Here is a 19,888-nt window from a genome sequence, read left to right on the forward strand (position 1 = left end):
TTGAGTCCAGCAGTCAACCCAGCACCACCCTGGCCACTAATGCATGTCCCCAGGTGCCATGGCCACACCATTCTTCAACACCCCCAGGGGTGGTGACTCTACCACCTTCTTGGGCAGCCTCTTCCAATGCCTGACCATTTCCACTGAGTCTTGGGGACTCCACTTGTGACTGAGCACCAACTGGAGTTAATTCCATTCCCCATCACTCTCTGGGCCCAGCATCCAGCCAGGTTTTTGAACAGTGAAGCACTCACCCCTCCAAGCTGTGAGTTTCTCCAGGAGGATGTTCTCTTTTTCTTCAGCACAACAGACCAATGTTCTCCTACTTACCTGGAGCCAGGACCCTTCCTCAGTAGTGCTGCTTTGTGTTTGCTGTTTAAAAGTGATTCTTTTTTTCCCCCCCTGTGAGCTGGTTGATGGTGGAAGGCTGTTGAGAGCAGCAGAAGCAGCATGGTTATTGCCTGTCAGTGCCTGAGAAGGACTGGCCAGGGCTGTGTTCTTCACACTCACAAAGCCTCAGTGCCTGCAATTCCTAGCCCTGGGTGACTGAGTGGTTGATGTTGATCCTGGTCAGGAAGCTGATCTCCCTGTCACTGAGCTGGTGTAAGTTCTCTCAACTGCTTCCTGCTTGTTTCCACCCTGTGGTTACTTTGGAGCAAGCACAGCAGAGGGAAAATAAACTAAATTGGACCTATCCTTTATCATGTTCAGGGAGGAAAAAACTCCCCCAGATCCAAGATCATAGAATGATAGAATGGGAGGGGTTGGAAGGGACCTCCAGAGATCATCAGGTCCAACCCCCACTGCCAGAGCAGGGTCACCTGGGGTAGGTCATGCAGGAACACTACAGAAGGAGACACCAGAACCCCTCTGGGCAGCCTCTTCCAGGCCTCCAGCACCCTCACAGCCAACTTTTTTTTCTCACAATGAGGTGAAACTTCCTGTGGTTGAATTAATGTCCATTGCCACTCATCCTACCCCTGGGTACCAGTGAAAAGAGATTGCCTCCATCCTCCTGCCAGCCACTCTTCAGCTCTCTCTAGACAATAAGGTCACCTCTCAGCCTTCTCTCCTCCAGACCAAACAGCCCCAGGTCTCTCAGTCTTTCCTCATAGGAGAGATGCTCCAGAATGACCTCACTTGAAAAAGCACTAAAATCAGAGAGCACTGAACTGTGTGTGTGTGTGGGGGGGGGGGGATTAAACTGCACTTACAACATGAAGTTACATAATTCAGGGTTTCCTCTTCAGCTAGAATCAGTCACTTGGATTATTTCATCTTTTGACAGCCACAACGTGCCCAAGACACGCAGGACTCTGTCGTGTGCCCATCACCTGTGCACGCGTGGTTGGGCAAGAGTTCATGAAACAGCAAAGGAGTTGGAGGTTTGCTGCTGTTCCAGCAGCTTTGCTGTCACTGCTCTTGCTCACAGGTGTATTTATAGCTCTAGCCACTGGCAGGTTGTCTCCTGGCTTGTCTGGTGCTGTAGACATAGCTTGGCACACTCATATGTGAGTGTGGTTAGAAATCTGGCCTGGCACCGTGTCCCTGGTTTGGAGCTTATGAAGCAGCAGCTCTCGCCAGGGCTGCTCATAGGATGGAAGGGGCAAGACTAATATCTATGGTGGTGGTGAACACACAGTTCCAGCATGGTCAGCATGGTGGAGGTTGGAACTGACCTCTGGAGATCATCCAGTCCAATCTCCTTGCTAAACCAGGGCACCTGACAGCAGCTTGCCCAGGATCACAATGACAGGGGAGTTTGGAAGCTCTCCAGAGGAGACTCCACAACCTCTCTGGACAGCCTCTTCCAGGCCTCCAGCACCCTCACACCAAGGAAGTTTCTCCTGTCCAGCTGGAGCCTCCTGGGTTCCAGTTTGTGCCTATTGCCCCTTGGCCTGTCACTGGGCACCACTGACAAGAGTCTGGACCCAGCCTCTTGCCCCCCACCCTTTAGCTCTTGTTGAGCATTGATCAGATCCCCTCTGGGGCTGCTCCTCTCCAGGCTCAAAAGCTCCAGAGCTCTTGGCCTCACAGAGATGCTCCAATACTGTCTGCATCTTGGTAGCCTCTGCTGGACCCTCTCCAGTAGTTCCATCTCTCTGCAGGTAGAAGGATTCTTTCCTAAGTCCCTGGCAAAGCTTTTTCTGTATTTACTATGTATTGAGTAAGTTGGCTCTAATCCTGCTGCCCAGATGTGCTGGGAGCAGGGACACCAGTGCAGGTGGCAGGTCTGGAAGGAGCAGTGGTGGTGGCAGGGATGGGGGCTGGGGGCTAGAGCACAGCCTAAGCAGCAGGGCTGGCTCGGTAAGACACAGCTGAGTCATTTCCTTTGGGAACGGTCAGATGCACCGACCAGGAGTGTCGGAGCCCCACCTGAGTCTCCTCAAGCTGCAGCAGAATGCTGGGGTGTGCTCAGCTAACCAGAAGGGACCTTCTTGCAGGCTGGGCTGGCCTGGTGCGGGGAGGCACAGGGGGGATGTGTGCTGTGTGCTGTGTGCTGGCCGGGGAGACCCGAGAGAGAGCTTGACCTGCTGCAGGCGATGAAACCAGACCCAGCAAAGCCTGGGGCAGGAAGAGTCCTCTTGATGGCCTCACAGCTGACCCTGAACCTCCTCCGTGTAGTCACCTGAGGGAAGCTGGAGAACCTCAGCCGGCTTTCCTCACACCCCTGCTCCGCCGGGAAGCTCGGGAGAGGATCCCTTCAGCTTCCTTGTTCCCTGGCGTCCTCCCGCACAGCCTGGAGCCGTCCCCTGCAGCCGGGCAGAGGAACGCCCTGGATGCCTGCCGGGGTGCCGTGGCTCGTCCCGCGGATTCCCCAGCTCGGCGAGGCCTTACTCACCTGCTTGCTCAGCGCAGGGCTTTCACGAGGTGCCCTGCCAGCCCCACGAGGGCATTGCTGGGCCGGGGGCAGCAGGCGAGCAGCAGCCGCGGGTGACGGTGAGGCTCTGGGCTGCGTCCGGAGCAGTCCAGCGGCACCTGCCCCGCACCGAGGCGTGTCGGAAACCTGATGCCTCACCTCCGCCAATGTGGAGGCGGGAGGAGGGCCCACGGACATGTCCCTTCTCGCTCCCGACAGCTGAAAGCGGAGAAGGAAGCTCGCTAGAGCCCTTCCCCGCAGCGCAGGAGGCCTCGCTGCTGTCCCGCTCTCGCCGCAGCAGCCCTCCCGCACTCCAGTACTCTGGGGGGGTGGCAGTCCCGCAGCCGCCGGGCGATGAACATCGCAAGGAGGAGAGGCTTTTACAGACAGGAGGTGAACAAAACCATCTGGGAGCTGCCCAGGAGATACACTGACCTCCACCCGCTGGGCTCCGGAGCCTACGGCTCGGTGTGGTGAGTAGGAGCTGCCTCCACTGCAGGCATGGGACCGCGCCGGGGGGGAAACGAGGAGGTGCCTGCTGGTACCCCTCCATTAGGGAAGGCCATTTGCATGTGTGATGAAGGTGGTTTGCCTCTAGAGTTGGTCACTTGAAGAAACCGAGGTGTTTCCTCCTGTGGTGGCTCTTGGTGGGCAGAGAGGGAAGCGTCCTCCACCACAGCTGGCAGTGGGTGGGCATCCTCAGCCAGCAGTGAGGGCTGCTGCGGGCAGCTTGGGATCTCTGCCCAGCCATGGGGAGACTTCTGGCTGGGATGAAATCCCTGGACAGAGATTTGTAGATGGTGATGACAATGATGATGGGCTCCTCAATTCAAGAGAGATGTTGAGGTGCTGGAAGGTGCCCAGAGCAGGGCAGCAAGGCTGGGGAGGGGCCTGGAGCACAGCCCTGTGAGGAGAGGCTGAGGGAGCTGGGGGTGTGCAGCCTGCAGAAGAGGAGGCTCAGGGCAGAGCTCATTGCTGCCTGCAGCTGCCTGCAGGGAGGCTGTAGCCAGGTGGGGTTGGGCTCTTCTGCCAGGCACCCAGCAACAGAACAAGGGGACACAGCCTCAAGTTGTGCCAGGGAAGGTACAAGGTGTATGTTAGGAGGAAGTTGTTGGCAGAGAGAGTGATTGACATTGGAATGGGCTGCCCAGGGAGGTGGTGGAGTGGCTGTGGCTGGAGGTGTTGCAGCCAAGCCTGGCTGGGGCACTTAGTGCCATGGTCTGGTTGATTGGCCAGGGCTGGGTGCTGGGTTGGGCTGGATGAGCTTGGAGCTCTCTTCCAACCTGCTTGATTCTATGGAGGTGGGCACTAGAGTAGGGTATCTGTGGCATGTCCCTGCAGTAATCCTTGCTTCTTGAGTCTGAGACAGCTGTTTCTGAGCTGCCTGGGGAAAGGAGCTAGACAATATGACCCTCTCTTTGATACTGCTTCCAGCTTGAAATGATCAAGTAGAAGTGGTCCTAAAGCAGAATCAGGAGCAGGGTGGGGCTCTTAATCTTGGAGAAGAGAAGGCTCCAGTGAGAGCATAGAGCAGCTGGGGAAAGACTTCTGATAAAAGCTACAAATGAGAGATGATGGCTTTGAGCTGGAAGAGGAGAGATTGAGACTGGAGAGGAGGAAGAAATTCTGAAGAGTGAGGGTGGGGAGACACTGGCACAGGTTGCCCAGGAAGATTGTGGATGCTCCCTCCCTGGAGGTGTTCAAGGCCAGGCTGAATGAGACCTTGAGCGACCTGGGCTGGTGGGAGGTGTCCCTGCCCATGGCAGGGGTTTGGGGCTGGATGATCTTAAAGGTCCCTTCCAACCCAAACCATTCTGTGATTCTCCCCAGCTGACGATGGTCCTCAGCCTACCCTGGAGCAGCACAAGCTGCTCTGATGCCTCGGCTGGGTGCAGAGCCTGCGGTGGGTGCAGGCCGAGGTCAGAGCTCGCTGGGTTTGTGTTGGCGAAGCAGAGGAGCCAGGCAGCTTTTAGAAAGGTTCACCGTGAAGCAGCCCATTGATAGGATCTGAACGGAGCCTTTGTTTCACAACACACCGAGCGAAAATAACCCCAGAGGTGTGGCCCTGCCGGTAGTGCAGGGCAAAGTCTCTTTGCTGGCTCCTGTGGCTGAGCTCCTGCAACCCAGAGCCCAGGTCCTGCCTCGTCCCCTGGCTGCCTGTTTACAAAGAGCACACAACAGTTCCTCTCCCCACCTTGGTGTTCAGGTGCATTTAAGCTTCTGAGGTTCTTGAGCCTTGCAAAACCAGGCAGGACTAAACCTGGCTTTTGATATATCACAGGACCACAGAACGGTTGGAAGGGACCTTCAAGGGTGGTCTTGTCCTTTGGTGCCTTCCATTACAGATGTATTACATTAACCAATATCAGAGTAGCTAGATGCATTTATAAAACACATACACACCTTTGAATCCCAGCAGTACTGGAACAGGCTGCCCAGGCAGGTCCTGGATGCCTTCCCACTGGGGATGTCCAAGGACAGGATGAATGAGGCCTCAAGCAGCTGAGTCTAGTTGAGAGTTCATCCCTGCCCATGGCAGGGTGTGTGGAGTAGATGATCTCTCAGGTTCTTTCCAACCTAAGTCATTCCATGATTCATTCCATTTTCTGGGTTCTATCACAAAGGAAAGCAAGACTAAAGAAGACAAAGACAGGACAAAAAGGGAAGAGGAAAATCCTTCCAGAGTTTCCTTGCCCACGACAAAATAAACCCCAAAGCTACAAGAGAAACCTTTCACTGGTCCCAAGGAAAGGTTTGGCTGCTCTGGAGCTTGCAGGAAGGGAGGGGAGCAGCCCCAGGAGCCAGGCTGGACAGGAGGGCTTAGTGTCCATTGCAGCCCAGAGCAGAGGTGTGTGGAGCTGGGGTTTGCTGTCCTCTGCTGGGAGCTGCTGGGAAGCTTTTCCTCTCGTAGCGTGCTTCGGAGCTGCTGCTTTTTGCATCTCCTTGGGCAGCTGAGAAGCTGAGAGGGGACAGCGAAGTTGTGTTTCTTCCCTTGGTAAATCTGCCCAAAGCTGTAGTGATTTGGCTTCCAGCTGAGAGTGCTTGTGGAAGAAGAACCTTCTGAGTCCTCCAGCTTGCTGCTCTCTGCCAGCTGAGGCATGGGCACGGCTCAGCCTGCCCTGTGTCACTTTGAACTTCAGCTGTGGGGAGAATGTGGTGGGCTCAGCGGAATGAACTTGTAGCTGTGCCTGATGGCAGTGGTGAAGCTCCTCTGAGCCGAGTGGTGGGGTCAGATGCTCTATGCTGTGCTGTCTGCTCTGCCAGCACCTGCTGGACAACTCTTCATTGTCCTCCTGAGAGGTCCTTCAGCACAGGAGCTGCCTGATGTGGTTGCTGCACTTCCTTGGCTTTTCCTGGCTGAAGGGACTGACAACATCACCACACAGCAAAGCTCCCAAAGGGTAGTTTTGCCCTCATCACACACACCTCAGGGCAGCTGGAAGCACCTTGGTGGCCAAGAGCAGGGGGATTGCCTGATGGCTTTAGTGAGGCTGAGGAGAGCTGTTGTCAGCCCACGACTGATGCCTTGTGGCTGAGAACTGGAGAAGGCTGTGCAAGAGGCAAGGAGCTGTTAACTCCTCAGCACTGGCCTGAAGGGACAGCCACATGCAGAGGCCTCCTCCAACCTTAATGGTTCTATGATAATGCTGCTCACAGAATCACAGAATGGTTTGGGCTGGAAGGCACCTCAAGGATCATCCAGTCCTAACCCCCACCATGGGCAGGGACACCTCCTGCTAGAACAGGTCGCTCAAGGCTCCATCCAACTTGGCCTGGGACACCTCCAGGGAGGGAGCAGCCACAACCTCGCTGGGCAACCCGTTCAGCCCCCAACCCAACTAATTCAGCCTGGCTGGGTGATGGGTGGCATTTCCCTGTTTGCCTGTGAGCTCCTGCCTCTGAGCAAGGGCCCTGGAGGTCACAGGTGATGCTGATTTACAGCTTTATGGTACCTGTGTACCCACACACGCACAGAGCCCGACCCCAGTGTGGGCACTGCAGGGGCACCCCTGGTGCCAGAGGAGCCTCTGCTCCCCCCCCTTCACGCCTGCAGGGCAGGGGGGAACAGGTTTTCTGCGCCTTTTCCTCTCCCATTCAGACCACAGAGGGAGAGGGGGTTGGGGCATACAGAACTCCAGGAAAGCAGAAGTTGTTTTATTGCTCTATCTCCATGAGCTAGGGAAGGAGAAAGCAGAGCCAGAGCTAATCCTGACCTGTTTGCGTTTCCCTGCTCTCAGGGCTCGGTTAGCTCCAGCTCATTTCTGCAGGTTAAGGGGGACAGAGCTGAGCACTAACTCTTTGCTTGGTGTCCTTCCTGGTCCTGCAGAGAAGATGAGCTGTGGTCTGCTGCCAAGAGCTGTAGAGAGGGACACCTCTGCAGCTCCCTCGTGGAGCTTGGAGCCAGGTGGGGGTTGGTTTCTTCTCACATGCAACAAGTGACTGGACAAGAGGAAATAGCCTCAAGTTGTGCCAGGTCGGACATTAGGAACAATTTCTTCACAGAAAGGGTTGCCAAGCCCTGGAGCAGGCTGCCCAGGGAGGTGCTGGAGTCACCACCCCTGCAGGCACTTGAAAGAGGCATGGATGTGGTGCTGAGGGATGTGGTTTAGTGGTGGTGGCTTAGCAGAGTGGTGGGGTTGTGAGCTCGGGGTGAGGGCTTGGACTGGATGATCTCCAGGGTCTCTTCCAAGCTCAGCAGTTCTTTGACTCTACATCTGCGTGTGCAGAGCTCTGATGGGTTTCCGAGGGAGCAGAGCCCTGCCCCGGGGTGAGGTCTGCCCTAGAAGACTTTGGGTATTGCAGGATTTGCTAGGACCCCCTGCTGGTGGCTCAGCTGGTTTTTGTTTGCCCACCACAGCTCAGCCATAGACAAGAAGACAGGGGAGAAAGTGGCTATCAAGAAGCTCTGCCGCCCTTTCCAGTCGGAGATCTTCGCCAAGAGAGCCTACCGAGAGCTGATGCTGCTGAAGCAGATGCAGCATGAGAATGTGAGTTCTGCCTGCTCCTGCTGGCATCAGGGGGATTATTTTCCTGCCACCTGAGTGGGAGTAAGGCCTTTCTAGTGGCATCACTCCTATCTTCTCCTCATAAGAGGAGGAGAGTCATATGAGGAGTCCCTGAGGGAACTGGGGTTGTTCAGCCTGGAGGAGAGGAGGCTGAGGGGAGACCTCCTGGCTCTCTGCAAGGCCCTGAGAAGAGGTTGGAGCAAGGTGGATGTAGATCTCTCAACTCATGTAAATAGTGATAGGATGAGAGGAAATGGCCTCAGGTTGCACCTCAGGAGGGTTAGGTTGGAGATGAGGTAAAATTTCTTTGGTGCAAGAGTGGTCAGGAACTGGCACAGGCTGCCCAGGGAGGTGGTGGAGTCCTCATCCCTGGAGGTGTTTGAGAAACCTGTGGCCATGGCACCTGGGAACATGATTTGGTGGCCATGGTGGTGTTGGGTTGATGTTGGACTCGGCGATCTCAGAGGCCTTCTGCAGCCTTAATGACTCTGTGCCTGAGGGGTCCTGGCGCTGGGCATGTGCAGGGTTTAACTGCCTGCCTGCTGTGCCCAGCTGGCAGCAGGCTGGAGCAGATGTGTCATGAGTGCTGCCCGCGTTAGTAAGAGGGCAGGCAGCTGTGCAGCACAGCCAGGGGCGCTTGGGCACCTCACACGGAGCCCTGGGTGCTCACCCACGCCCTGTGCCCGTGCAGAGCCATGTGCACAGCGAACGCTTCCCGGGTTTCACTGCGGACCTCTCCTCCCCCGCAGGTCATTGGGCTGCTCGACGTCTTCACCTCCGCCCCCTCCTACCACGGCTTCCAGGACTTGTAAGTCTGGCGTCGGTGCTGGCTGTGCCAGGGCTCAGCTCCTGCCCAGGACCGTGGGGACTTAGCAGCAGGGTGGCAGGGGCAGGCTGAGATGCAGCCCAGCAGCCTGGGACACAAAGGGGCCAGACTGAAGCCAGACATCCCCAGATAACAGGGAGAGCCCAGAGCACGAGGCCGAAACACTCAGCATGCAGAGCAGCTCCCGTGCCCTGCTCTCACAGCTGGCAGAGCAGCTCCCGTGCCCTGCTCTCACAGCTGGCAGAGCACAGCCCACGCACCAAGGAGGCTTTCCAGGCCGTGGGGCACCTTGCACAGCCTGATCCGTGCCATCGCCCTGCCCGAGTGCTGCTGGGCCAGGAGCTGCACTCGCCGTGGGAGAAGTGGTGCTGGTCAGCAAGCCCTGGGGGAACTGGAGAGAGGATTTTACAGACCTGGTGTCTTTCCACCTGGCTCAGGCCGTTCTGGTTTGTGCCTTGCCCTCGGTGCTGATGATCAGGTTGGACAAGTCCTTTTACCCTTCCCTGTCCCTGGGCATGGGCTGTGTGTGCCAGGGCCTGATGACAGCCTGCAGGAAAAGTGTTTGAAGGTTCTCAGAGCAGTTCCTGCTGGAAGACCATCAACTAATTAGCAGTCTGAGCAGACAGGCCAGAGACTGGAGGAAGTTAGATATTGTCCTCCAAGGCAGGGCTGGAGAACATCACAGATGGACCCGGGAGCTGACGCAGCAGTTCTGCAAGGCTCTTGCAGCTGTGCAAGATGCTTCCAGCTCCCAGATGGTGTGAGGCCACCTGGAGCTCTAAAGTAAACTCACTCAGGGTGGTTACAGCCTGGGAGATCCTTGTTCCTACTTGACATCAGACACCCGAGTTCAGGGGAGGAGAAAGGGCAAGTCCCAGAGCAGGCTGAAATCCCAGAGCCACTGTGGGCTGCGCTGGGCAGGGAGCAGCAGAGTCACAACACAGAGGCCAAAAAGCCAAGTGAGGAGAAGGCTTCCTGCTTCCCCTTGCTCTTCCTCTAGACTCAGGGCCTTGTCTTGCTGCCTTCTAGCTACCTGGTGATGCCATACATGCGGACAGACTTACAAAAGATCATGGGACATGAATTCAGTGATGAAAAGATCCAGTACCTGGTCTACCAAATGCTGAAAGGGCTGAAGGTAGGTGGCTCTGGAGGAGTTTAGTGGCTCCCCCTTGTCTCCTCTAATGTCACCTCTAGGCTGACCAGAACTAAGCCCCCTTCCAGCACTGGGTAGGGAGGGCTGGGGGGTTATGGCATCTCCTGAGAGCAGTCTGTGCTGCTGAAGCCCTCCTCTCTCAGCACACCTCGGTAAAATGACTGCTCACAGCAGGCAGTTGGGTAGTGAAGCAATCAGCAGCCACAGACCTTGTAATGGTTTCTCCATGACAGCAGCTGGGTCACTCTGCCTCACCAAAACACTGGGGAGAAGGGAAGAGGCTGGCAGCAATGGGAGCTTCTCCTGAACTCTGAGCAGAGGCTTCTGGGGGAGAAGAGAGAGGGAATGACCTTCTGGTCAGTAGAATTAGGAGGGAACATGCTGCTGGAACTAGCTTTGAGGGAGCAGAGAGCAGTCATTGCCACCCCCAGGACATCCAGAGGTGCCTTCGTGCTGCCCTGTGGGACACTCTTCACCCCCAGTCAGCAGGGTCTTGAAGGCCTTAGCTTGCCTTAATTACACCTTGATTAATGAGCTTGCCTTAATTACACCTTTGCCCAGATCTCTGTGATCTTGAGCTGAAATCAAGGTGGGGAAGAGCACACAGAATGTTTGACAGGTCTGAGAAGATCCATGGAAGCCATCCTTGCAGTTTGGGCTTTTCATGATGCCTTCCCCCCCCCCCCCCCCCCCCCCCCATGTGGTTTAGTGCCCAAAATAACAAACTTCTCCTGTTGCCCATCTGCTGCCCATGCCCCTACCTGGAATCCTGCTGCTTCTGCTTGACAGTTTGCAGCTCCTGAGGAGCCATTGCTCTAAGGACCTATTGCTTCACCCTCCTGCCCCTTGCCTGCTCTTTAGACTGACAATAGCACTGCAAACGCAGAAACTCAGAGCAGAAATTCCCATCCTAGCTGCTGCCCCGGGGGCCTGCAGCAGCTGCAGGGCTTTTGTCCTCAGCATATTCCTGTTGGTAGCCCTCATTTCATTGCTCTGCTGGAGAGGAACAAGTCTGGTCTGCTGGTGCTCACATTGTGGCTCCTCTTTTTGTTGCAGTACATTCATTCAGCTGGCATTGTCCACAGGGTAAGTTCATGCACATCCTTAATTCTGATTTTTGCCTGCTTAGGAGAAACACAGCTTGGTCCTACCAGCTAATAGCTTAACTGCTAAATGCCACCTCCCTAATACTGGCCAGTAGGACAAGGGAGGTGCTTCTGCCCCTCTACTCAACACTGGTCAGGCCACACCTTGAGTGCTGTGTCCAGTTCTGGGCTCCTCCATTGCAGAGAGATGTTGAGGTGCTGGAAGGTGTTTGGAGAAGGGCAGCAAGGCTGGGGAGGGGCCTGGAGCACAGCCCTGTGAGGAGAGGCTGAGGGAGCTGGGGGGGTGCAGCCTGCAGAAGAGGAGGCTCAGGGCAGAGCTCATTGCTGTCTGCAGCTCCCTGAAGGGAGGCTGTAGCCAGGTGGGGTTGGGCTCTGCTGCCAGGCAACCAGCAACAGAACAAGGGGACACAGCCTCAAGCTGTGCCAGGGCAGGTCTAGGCTGGATGTTAGGAGGAAGTTGTTGGCAGAGAGAGTGATTGGCATTGGAATGGGCTGCCCAGGGAGGTGGTGGAGTTGCTGTGCCTGGAGGTGTTGAAGCCAAGCCTGGCTGGGGCACTGAGTGCCATAGTCTGGGTGATTGGCCAGGGCTGGGTGCTAGGTTGGGCTGGATGAGCTTGGAGCTCTCATCCAACCTGGTTTATTCTATGATAATAGCCTCAGCTGTGCTAAAGTCTCTCTGGTGCCCTCTCCTCTCCTCCCTGCATGTTTGGAGTTGCTTCTTTGTGCAGCATTTTGAGGAAATGCTGCATTGTTTGGTCATCTGGGAAACATTTTTGGGATGCTTTTGGGATGCTTTTTGAATGCAATCTGATTGGAAAGAAATCAACCAGGGACCGAAGCTGGACAGTGCCAGAAGCATGGAATGCACTGGTTTGAAAGTGACCCTCAAAGGTCATCTCATCCAACCCCCCTGCAGCAAGCAGAGACATTCACAGCTAGAGCAGGTTGCTCAGAGCCCCATCAAACCTAACCTGAAATGGCTCCAAGGATGGAGCCTCCACCACCTCCCTGAGCAACCTGTTCCAGGGTTCCACCACCCTCAGTATAAAGAACTTCCTCCTAATGGCCAATCTAAATCTACCCTGACCTTCAGGTATGTTCAGCCTGGAGAAGAGAAGGCTCTGGGGAGACCTTAGAGTGGCCTTACAGTACTTGAAAGAGGCTGCAGGAGAGCTGGGAAGGGACTTTCCACAGGAGCATGTGGTGACAGGACAAGGGGCAGTGGTGTGAGGCTGCAGCAAGGTAGATTGGGATGGACATTAGGAAGAAGCTCTTTACTTATGAGGGTGGTGAGACACTGGCATGGGTTGCCCAGACAAGTGGTGGACACCTCATCTCTGGAAGTGTTTTAAGACCAGGCTGGGTGAGGCTTTGAGCAACCTGGGCTGGTGGGAGGTGTCCCTGTCCATGGCAGGGGGCTGGGGCTGGGTGATCTTCAAGATCCCTTCCAAACAAAAGCATTCTATGATTGGATTTGATCAGAGCTGTAAACCAACACAATCATTCCTCAGAAGACCTGGGAAGTGTTTTGCTTTATTTTGGTACTGGAGGGTTACTGCCTTGTGCTCTGATGGATATTATGGGATCCCACCAAAGGCAGGCAGAGGTTTGGAAGAGGCTCTTGTTGTTGTGTTGTGACTCAAACTATCCTTGCTATTTTCCTCCTCTCTGGTGTAGGACCTGAAGCCAGGCAATCTGGCTGTGAATGAAGACTGCCAGCTAAAGGTAGGTGGAAAAGCTCCACTCTGCAGTGTATGAGGTGGTGGAGAGTGTGCCCTGCCAGCAGGACTCTGGCACTGCCAGGCTTCCTCTTGCCTCCCCAGGCTCGGCTGAGGCATTGCATCGCTCGGCGGTTGCAGGCAGTGGGAAATTGCCACCTGCTGATGTCACCTGCTGATGTCACCTGCTGAATCAGGGCTCAGCACTTGGAATGAACATCCTGTCACTGTCATTCCTGTGCCATGGCAGCTCCTAATGACTTCCTAAACACATTCTGTACTACTGAGCAATGCTTCCATTAGCTGACCCATCCCTGGAGGATAACTGGATTTGTCCACAGTTACCCCTCGGTTCTCACTGACCTGGTGGCTGACTCCAGACCAAGTCCTCAGCATTGCCTGGGAGGCTTTCCCTGCAGCTGGCTGCTCTAGAACACATTTTCTGTCACATGTGACACAGGGAAAGGCTCCACTGCCTGTAAAGTTGGGTCAAGCCACGTTCATAGCATCACAGAATGGTTTGGGTTGGAAGGGATCTTAAACATCACCTAGTTCCAACCTCCCTGCCATGGGCAGGGACATCTTCTACTTAGACCAGGCTGCTCAGGGCCTCAGTCCAACCTGGTATCATCTCCAGTACTAAGGGAGAGGCCATCCCCTGCCAGCTGCAAGGTGTTCTTAGAGGAAAGGTTGAGTCACAGCTGGTTGGGAGTTGCCAGGTTTAAGAACAACTCAAATAAAGCTCAGAGAGTTGAAACTTAAGCTTCAGAGGAGGCCACGAAGATGATCAAAGGGCTAGAGCACCCCTCTTATGAAGACAGGCACAGAGAGTTGGGGTTGTTCAGCCTGGAGGAGAGAAAGCTTCAGAGGCACCTTAGAGAAGCATTCCAGTGTTTGAAGAGGGCTACAGGAGAGCTGGAGAGGGACTCATTACAAAGGCATGGAGTGGCAGGACAAGAGGTGATGGCTTCAGACTGGAAGAAGCTCCATTTAGATTAGACATTAGAGAGAAATCCTTCCCCATGAGGGTGGTGAGGCACTGGAACAGGTTGTCCAGAGAAGTTGTGGAGGCTGCAAGCCTGGAAATGGTCAAAGCCAGGTTGGATAGGGCCTTGAAGGAGGTCTAGAAGGAGGAGGTGTCCCTGCCCATGGCAGGGGGGCTGGAACTGGATGATCATTCAAGTCCCTTCCAACCCAAACCATTCTGTGAGTCTATGATTCAAGAAAGGAAACGACCTTCCAGGTGGTGCACAGCACTGATCCTCCCAGCAGAGTCCTCACACACAAGGCCTTGCAGCTGGCTTGCAGTTTACCATGGAATTAAGCCAAACCTGTTTGCTCTTTGAACAGAGCAGCCGAGGCATAGATGGGGCTTTGTTATTACCTGCTTGGATCTGCTTTGTTGCCTCTCAGAGGCAGTTTCTCACTTGCCTGTAGGATTTCTCTTTCTCTTTTATTTCCCCCCCTGTTGCCCTCCCTTCTCTCTCTCCCTTGGTGCCCTGCAGATCTTGGATTTTGGGCTGGCCAGGCAGGCTGACGTGGAGATGACAGGCTACGTGGTGACCCGCTGGTACCGAGCCCCGGAGGTCATGCTCAACTGGATGCACTACAACCAGACAGGTGAGCTGCCCCTGCTGGCACACCCTGCTCAGATCCCACCTAATCCTCCAGATGCTCTGCTGCTGCATCACTCTGCAGCCTGCTGCTGCACAACTGCCCGAGCTGGTGCCTGGGGGAAACGACGAGCAGCAGAGAGAGGAGTCTGGAGAGGAGAAGGCTCTGAGGTGACCTTCTTGTGACCTTCTAGTATCTCAAGGGGGCTACAAGAAAGCTGGAGAGAGACTTTTTAGTGATAGGACTGGGGGGAATGGACAAAGCTGGAAATGAGGAGATTCCAGCTCCTGGAAATTCCAGCTTCCTAACTGGATGTTAGGAAGAAGTTCTTCAGTATGAGGGTGGTGAGAGCCTGGAAGGGGTTGCCCAGGCAGATGGTGGAAGCCTCATCCCTGGAGGTGTTTAAGGCCAGGCTGGATGAGGCTGTGGCCAGCCTGATCTAGTGTGAGGTGTCCCTGCCCATGGCAGGGGGGCTGGAACTGGCTGATCTTTGTGGTCCATTTCAACCCTGACTGATTCTATGAGGAGAGGGTGGGAAATGAGAGAGAAATTTACATCAGTGCCTGCTGCAAACAACAGTGAAGCAAGAAAAGTGCCCAGGGATCACTGCTGCCTTTTTACTGACCCTGTTTTGCCTCCTCTTCCTCTCCGAGCAGTGGATATCTGGTCTGTGGGCTGCATCATGGCAGAGATGCTGACTGGGAAAACGCTGTTTAAAGGAAAAGATTGTATCCTTTGGAGCTCTTTTGGAGCCTGGGGGGGTTAACAGTTCTTGGGGGGGTTGGGGTGTGAAAGGGCTTTTGTCAATGAGGCTGCTGAGAACAACAGGTTTCAGCCTGGTTTGCCAGGAGGTAGTCATGGGGACTGGTATCTGGGGGGAGAAAAACATAGAAGAGTTAGGAGGGGACCAAGACACCCTTAGAAATACAGCTCTGTGCTGGCCACTTCTCACCCTGTGTGCCCACAGCTCCAGCCCCGAGCCCCTGGCTCTGTGTCCCTGCCCTGAGCCCCTGGCTCTGTGTCCCACCCTGAGCCCGTGGCTGTAAGCCCTGGCAGATCTGTGCCAGCAGAATTATCCACTGGTGAAAATGGCATCCCAGGAAAGCAGCCCTGGAGCATTCCTTGCTGAGAGTCCCTGCTTGTGTGGCTCTGTTGGGTTTGTATCTGCTCACAGCTCCCTGTGGGGCCTCAGGCTCTCCAGCAGCCAGCTCCCAGGCTGAGCTGTTGAGGGGTTCACTCCTAGCTGGGTGGTCTTTAACCCAGCCTTCCAGACCTCGACCAGCTGACTCAGATCCTCAAAGTGACAGGGCACCCGGGAGAGGACTTTGTGGAGAAGCTGGAGGACAAAGCGGTAAGAGAGGTCCCTGCAGATTCATTCAGGTCCTGCTGGCAGAGCTTTGGTGGGCACCCCTGGGGATGGGGACCCCTGGGGACGGGGACCCCTGGGGATAGGAGAGGTGCTGCTTCTGCAGCAGCAAAGAGAAGCAACCTCAGTCTTGTGCTCTGGGCACAAAGGAGGTTTCTCTTTGCTGGTGGCACCTCCAATGGACCTGGCACTGCACTGGGAGGTGGCATAGGCTGCAGAGGCTCCTAGGTGATGCCCCAGCAGACTGCCAAGCTCTGCTCTCCACTTTGACCCTTAAAGCAGGAATATTTCTGTATCTCAGTAGATCAAAAATAGTTTCCTTGCAAAGTGGTCACTGAGATGTGGCACCTGGGGTGATTTGCTGTCTCACCTGAGCCCATGAGACCCTAGGGCTGTATTTCACAGCCCTCCCCCCACTACCTCCTGTCCAGGCAGTAAAGATGCTTTCCTCTCTCTCTCAGGCTAAGAGTTATATCAAGTCCCTTCCTAAAACCCCCAAGAAGGATTTCTCTGTGCTCTTCCCTGCAGCCAATCCTCTGGGTAAGTCACCTCCAGCATTTCTCAGGGGTTTTCTCAGCTGGAAAGGAGCCAGGGGGACCACCACAGCTCCACTCCTCCTTCTATCCTCCACTCCTCTTTCTGTCATTCTGTGATTCTAACAAAAGAAGAGGTGCTTGGCTTCTCTGGGTGCTTGGCTTCTCTGGGTGCTTGGCCTCTCTGGGTGCTTGGCTTCTCTGGGTGCTTGGCTTCTCTGGGTGCTTGGCTTCTCTGGGTGCTTGGCTTCTCTGGATACTGCTTGGCTGCAAGCCACAGCCTCTGGAAGTCAGTGGCAGCCAAACTTCATCCCAGCCCTCCCTCCAGGTGGAGCTAAGCCTGGCAGCTCTCCTAATTGCACTCTTTGCACCCCACAACCTTGACATCACATCACACAGAACCAGAGAATTGCTTTGGTGGGCAAATCCCTCTGAGATCATCCAGTCCAGCCACCCACCCAACACCACCATGGCCACCAAACCCTGTCCCCAAGTGCCATGGCCACACCTTTCTTGAACACCTCCAGGGCTGGGCACTCCACCACCCCCCTGGGCAGCCTGTGCCAATCCCTGACCACTCCTGCAGCAAAGACATTTTGCCTCATCTCCAACCTAGGCCTCCCCTGGCACAATTTCAGGGCATTTCCTCTCATCCTATCACCTGATCCTAGGGAGAAGAGACCAACCCCACCTGGCTCCAGGCTCCTTTCAGGGAACTGTTGAGTCAGAAGGTCTCTCCTCAGCCTCCTCTTCTCCAGACTAAACAATCCTCAGCCCCCCCCCAGGTTTGGATGAAGTGCTGGGGGAGCCCCACAGTCCACTCCAGTAATTTATTGATTATTTTTGGAGTGCAGCTTGGTCTTAGCTGTTTGTTTGAGCACCAGGAGCAGCTGATACTTAACAGGCAGCTGAGAGGTGCACGTTTCAGGGTAGAAACTGATCTCCTCCAAGGAGCTCTTGAGTAGATAGAAGAGAGGGAGCAAAACTCCTTCTCAAAGCTGAAAGGAAGAAAGCATGAAGCTGTTCAAACCGAAGGGCACAGAGGCCCACAGCCTGGCTGGTATCAGCCTCCTGCCTGCCTGCTCACCAGGAACGGGCAGAGTTGTGCAGATCGCTCTTGTTAAGACTACTTTGAGTTGCAAGGGGCAGAGCTGAAACTGTAACATATCCTAACGTTCCTGGCAGCTCTTAACGTTCTTGCTGCAGCTCCATCTGTGCAGCAAGGCTTATTCAGGACCAGTTTGTTGCACCTGCACAGTTTGCACCTTCACTTCTGTCAGAGCTACCCAAAGCTGCTGTTAGCTGAACTCTGCATCCCGCCGACGGGAGCTTGGTGCTGCCTTGGCCGGGCTGAGGACTCTCTTTCATTTTCAGCTCTGGAATGCTGGAGACATTAGTCCCATTGCTTCCAGGCTTCGTGCACAGGATCCCTGCTCTCCATCGCACCCTGCTGAGCCCTGCTCCTGTCTTCTCTTGCAGCAGTGGACCTGCTTGACAAGATGTTGCAGGTGGATGTGGAGAAGCGCCTCACGGCCAGCCAGGCGCTGGCTCACCCTTACTTCGACCTATTCCGAGACGTCGAGGAGGAGACAGAAGCTCAACAGTCCTATGATGATTCCCTGGAGCATGAAAAGCTCTCCGTAGATGAGTGGAGAAGTAAGAAGTTTCTCTGGAGGTTCTGCCTCTCAAAGGCTTTCCTCTCTCTCCTGTGTGCATGCTGAGCAAGGCTGCGATCGCTGCTGCCTTGGCTTGCCCTTGCTGCAAGCACTCAGCAAAGACCCCTGCGGCTCCCGGGGGCAGGCTCTGGGTGCCCCTGCGACTCTGGGGGCAGGCTCTGGGTGGCCCTGCGGCTCCCCGGGGCAGGCTCTTTGTGCCCCTGCGGCTCTGGGTGGCCCTGCGGCTCCCCGGGGCAGGCTCTTTGTGCCCCTGCGGCTCCCCGGGGCAGGCTCTTTGTGCCCCTGCGGCTCCCCGGGGCAGGCTCTGGGTGCCCCTGCGGCTCCCCAGGGCAGGCTCTGGGTGCCCCTGCAGCTCTGGGGGCAGGCTCTGGGTGCCCCTGCGGCTCCTCGGGCAGGCTCTTTGTGCCCCTGTGGCTCTGGGGGCAGGCTCTGGGTGCCCCTGCGGCTCCCCGGGGCAGGCTCTGGGTGCCCCTGCAGCTCCCCGGGCAGAGATTTTTACCTCTCTGCTTCGCCTCCCGTCTTTTACCTGCCACGTGCCCCCCACTGAACCCCTCCTCTCTGCATACTAACATTCAGACTTCCACTTGTGTCCCCTAGAATCCCACACCCATAGTTCTTCCCCCTCTTTCCCAAGGGCACATCTACAAGGAGATCTTATCCTTCAGCCCCATCGCACGGAAGGACTCGAGGAAGCGGAGTGGGATGTCTCTGTAGTGGCTGCCGCCGCCAGGATGGATTCTCTGCTCCAGGACAGTTGGATTTACACCACCCTGCCCCTCTGGTGGTCACAGTTTGGCCTGTGGGACCTTCTCTGTGTGCCTGCACAGGGTGGCACCATGCTGCTGCGGGCACTGGACTTTGTTCTGCTGAAGAGGGGAAAACCTCAAACAGTTTTCGGTGTGAAAGATAAATATATTCTTGTTGAGACTTCAAGGGGGAGAATTTGACCTCCTGGTTCTTTGATTCAAGATTCAGCCCCCTCGAGAGAGCAGGCCTTCCATTGCTCCTGTCTCCTTGGGCTTTCCAAGCACAGGCTTTGAAGCTTTAATTATGGATAAGGTAAAGAAAAGGTTGAATTGACTGGGAAGTGAGTCCCAGGTGAAAAATAAGCAGTAGTGAAGTTCAGCATAAGTAATGGTGAAAAGCAGTGAAAGGCTTGAGCCAGTCCAGCTCTCCCTGAGCAGTCCAACAGCCTCCAGCACAGGAAGGCTGCTGGGCTGGTGTTGGCTCCAGGGCACTACAGGAATTCAGGTGATCCTGGGTTCAGTTGAAGTTCTGAGCAGCTCCAAACTCTCAGCTCCCTGCTGGGGGCTCTTCCCTTTCTGGACAGCTGCTGCCATCTCTTCTTTTGCTCTGCTTCTTTTATTCCCTGGTTGGTGATCAGTGCTGTCTCCTCCTTAGTGACAGCTGCCAACATAGAATCCCAGAACCCCAGCATGGTGCAGGTTGGAAGGGACCTCTGGAGATCATCCAGCCCAACCCCACTGCCCAAGCAGAGCACCCACAGCAGCCTGTTCAGGATCACAGTGGCATGGGGGGGTTGGAATCTCTCAAGGAGACTCCACAGCCTCTCTGGGCAGCCTGCTCCAGGCCTCCAGCACCCTCACACCAAGGAAGTTTCTCCTCCTGCTCAGGTGGAACCTTCTGGATTCCAGTTTGTGCATCTTGTCCTGTCCCTGGGCACCCCTGACAAGAGTCAGGCCCCAGCCTCTTACCCTCCCCAGGTCCTTTAGCTCTTGCTGAGCACTGATCAGATCCCATCTGGGGCTGCTCTTCTCCAGGCTCTCAGCTCCAGGGAGGCTCACAGAGATGCATCAGGGAGCATCCTGGGAATTTGAGGCTGTTTCCCACATGGATAGGCCTGGCATCCCAAGGAGCTGGGTTATTAGCTAACAATCCTGCTGCTCTTCCTTTCTGCTCAGACTGCTTTCCCCAACTGTTCTCTCTCCACCACCCTTTATCTCTCACCAAACACCCTCCCTGGAGTCACCCAGCCTGCTCCCAGCAGATCTCTGTGTCTGCAGCTC

At 55.4% G+C, this 19,888-nt stretch overlaps 1 protein-coding gene across 1 annotated transcript; it reads left to right on the forward strand.

Annotated features, from left to right (window-relative positions):
• The first annotated feature begins 2,472 nt into the window (after positions 1 to 2,472).
• Positions 2,473 to 18,794, forward strand: MAPK13 (mitogen-activated protein kinase 13). Its single transcript, XM_064173838.1, has 12 exons — positions 2,473 to 3,333; positions 7,719 to 7,848; positions 8,616 to 8,674; positions 9,722 to 9,830; positions 10,905 to 10,934; positions 12,632 to 12,679; positions 14,178 to 14,292; positions 14,943 to 15,014; positions 15,558 to 15,637; positions 16,114 to 16,192; positions 17,665 to 17,841; positions 18,496 to 18,794. The coding sequence occupies exons 1-12, from the start codon at positions 3,215 to 3,217 to the stop codon at positions 18,573 to 18,575; spliced, it is 1,098 nt and encodes a 365-aa protein (XP_064029908.1). The 5' UTR covers positions 2,473 to 3,214; the 3' UTR covers positions 18,576 to 18,794.
• The last annotated feature ends 1,094 nt before the right edge of the window (positions 18,795 to 19,888 follow it).

Source organism: Pogoniulus pusillus, chromosome 39, assembly GCF_015220805.1.
Source record: "Pogoniulus pusillus isolate bPogPus1 chromosome 39, bPogPus1.pri, whole genome shotgun sequence".
NCBI classification, from domain to species: Eukaryota; Metazoa; Chordata; class Aves; order Piciformes; family Lybiidae; genus Pogoniulus; species Pogoniulus pusillus.